Raw genomic sequence first — 2,007 nt, forward strand, 5'->3', positions numbered from 1 at the left:
GGTGCAAAGTCGACCTGAAGTGGTGGGTTTTCTTTTGAAATCTATTTTCAGTCGTGGGACGTTTTACAAATGAAAATAAATGTACGAGTCTCACTAGCGCTGTTCTTCCGACAGAGAGGGAGAGAGGGGGCGGCGTTTTGCGTGATGTCGACCTGCGAATGCAGACACGATGGCTGGATTGCGTTTACACGGTCCACAAAACTGCGGTAATTTTTATAACCGCAGCTTTTTCTACACGGTTTGGCCATTCGTCGACACGCAAATGCAGCACCAGTTCACTGAAACCGAACATTTTTGAAAACTCAAAACCGAGGAGATTTTGGGTTGTGACGTCGGCGCCTGCGCTGTTATCTCCGCCTACTGGAGACTTTTTCAGGCTTCAGATTGGCCAACATGGCTTTACGGTTGAGATTATATCGCCACCTGTTGGTTTGACATGCTCTTGACAGTGCTTCATAGCATGCGATTGCGTTTTAAAGTGGACGGAGATTTTATTTTTAAACGGAAGGAGGAAAAACTCCGTTCATAAAAATACCCGTGTACGTGTGGACATGGCAGATCCGATCACAATGCGTCCTCGACTACCTCTGGACCAGGACACGCTGATCGGATAACATTCCGATCAGAAGCGCGTTTACACTTGTCTTTTCAATGTGCATGTGGACAACATACGGATACAGGTCGCATGTTAATGCCAAGTGTAAACGCAGCCATCGTCACATATGGGATCGTGTGGTCAAAAGACATAAACGTGCATTTTTAAAAATAAAATTAATGCTGAATATCATAACGTTAGTGCAAATAAACTCGAGCAAGTTTTCTCCATACTGCCAACTTAACGCCACAGTAACCAATTCCGCATTTCCACATATAAAACATATCTACACATTACAGTATAAAAAAAACTGTCAGTACTAAAAAGAAGAGTTGAAAACAAACGGGACTTATAATGAGTATTAATATGGCCTCTGATATCAGTTCAGAGAGGCTGTAGCTCCATGTGAAAACAAGCTCTACTTAACCCCCATAAACTTTTCTTTACACACCATCCGTAAAAAAATAACTATACTAAAAAAGTAACGACATCCCATAAGTACTAAAAATGAAAAATATGAAAGAAACTTTCAGATGTTCATCGCCGATTGTTTAGGATTTTTTTCTGTAAAGTCCAAATACGCACCCTGATTCTGCCATCGCGTTTGCTGTCGCGCGGAAATGACGTATCTTCTTCGTCTTCTTTTAGGATTTAATGGCGGTTGGCGAGCCAACTTAAAGGTGCATTCCCGCCACCTACTGGAAAGGAGTGTGGAGCGCACAATGGATAGGAAGTTTTAGAAACAACAACTACTTACAAGAAAGAAAGAAAAACACAACAAATGTTAGAGCAGGTAACAGAAATTAGGTTCCTTGGATTATGGATGGACTCAAAACTAACTTTTGCATTACATATTAATAAAGTAATAGATAAATGTAAAAAGGGAATAAATATTTTAAGATGTTTGGCAGGGGTAGATTGGGGTGCAACCCGACAGGCATTGAAAAGAGTATATTGTGCAATGATTAGACCTATGATTGATTATGGCACCATAGTATATAGTTCGGCACAGAACCTGGAGTGACAGATCATTTATTTCCAAATATCTTAAAGCTTGACTTAGCTGGAAACGTTCTCTTTCATAAGCCTCACATTTTATAAGTACATGTTCTACAGTTTCTGCTAACCCACATTTGTCACAATTTCCGTTTTCATGTTTTCCTATTCTATGCAGCAGGGACAGACATTTTTGAGGGGCAGGGGCTCAAGTGGAAAAAAGGGCACTTCTCATATTTATTTAAATTTTTTTCTAAACAAAACGTTAAATATATTAGGGGTGTGCAATATTGTATATATCTCAATATTTTCTGGGATTTTATCGATAACAATAATTAGATTATATTTTGCTGAGTGTGTTATTGTGCTGATATCTGATAAGGATAAGGTTTATAAGGACTACCGTGGACAGCTGA

At 39.6% G+C, this 2,007-nt stretch overlaps 1 protein-coding gene across 1 annotated transcript in view; it reads right to left on the bottom strand.

The window, feature by feature from the left end:
- The window catches only part of rpl7l1 (ribosomal protein L7-like 1), a 4,967-nt gene extending 3,679 nt beyond the window's left edge, over positions 1-1,288 (bottom strand). Inside the window, exon 1 of the mRNA XM_016537619.1 lies at positions 1,181-1,288. Coding sequence (XP_016393105.1) covers positions 1,181-1,194 — 14 coding nt within the window. The 5' untranslated portion in view covers positions 1,195-1,288. The remainder of the gene's footprint in view (positions 1-1,180) is intronic.
- Positions 1,289-2,007: the final 719 nt, after the last annotated feature.

Source organism: Sinocyclocheilus rhinocerous, unplaced genomic scaffold (genome assembly GCF_001515625.1).
Source record: "Sinocyclocheilus rhinocerous isolate Xijiao unplaced genomic scaffold, SAMN03320098_v1.1 scaffold185, whole genome shotgun sequence".
NCBI lineage: Eukaryota > Metazoa > Chordata > Actinopteri > Cypriniformes > Cyprinidae > Sinocyclocheilus > Sinocyclocheilus rhinocerous.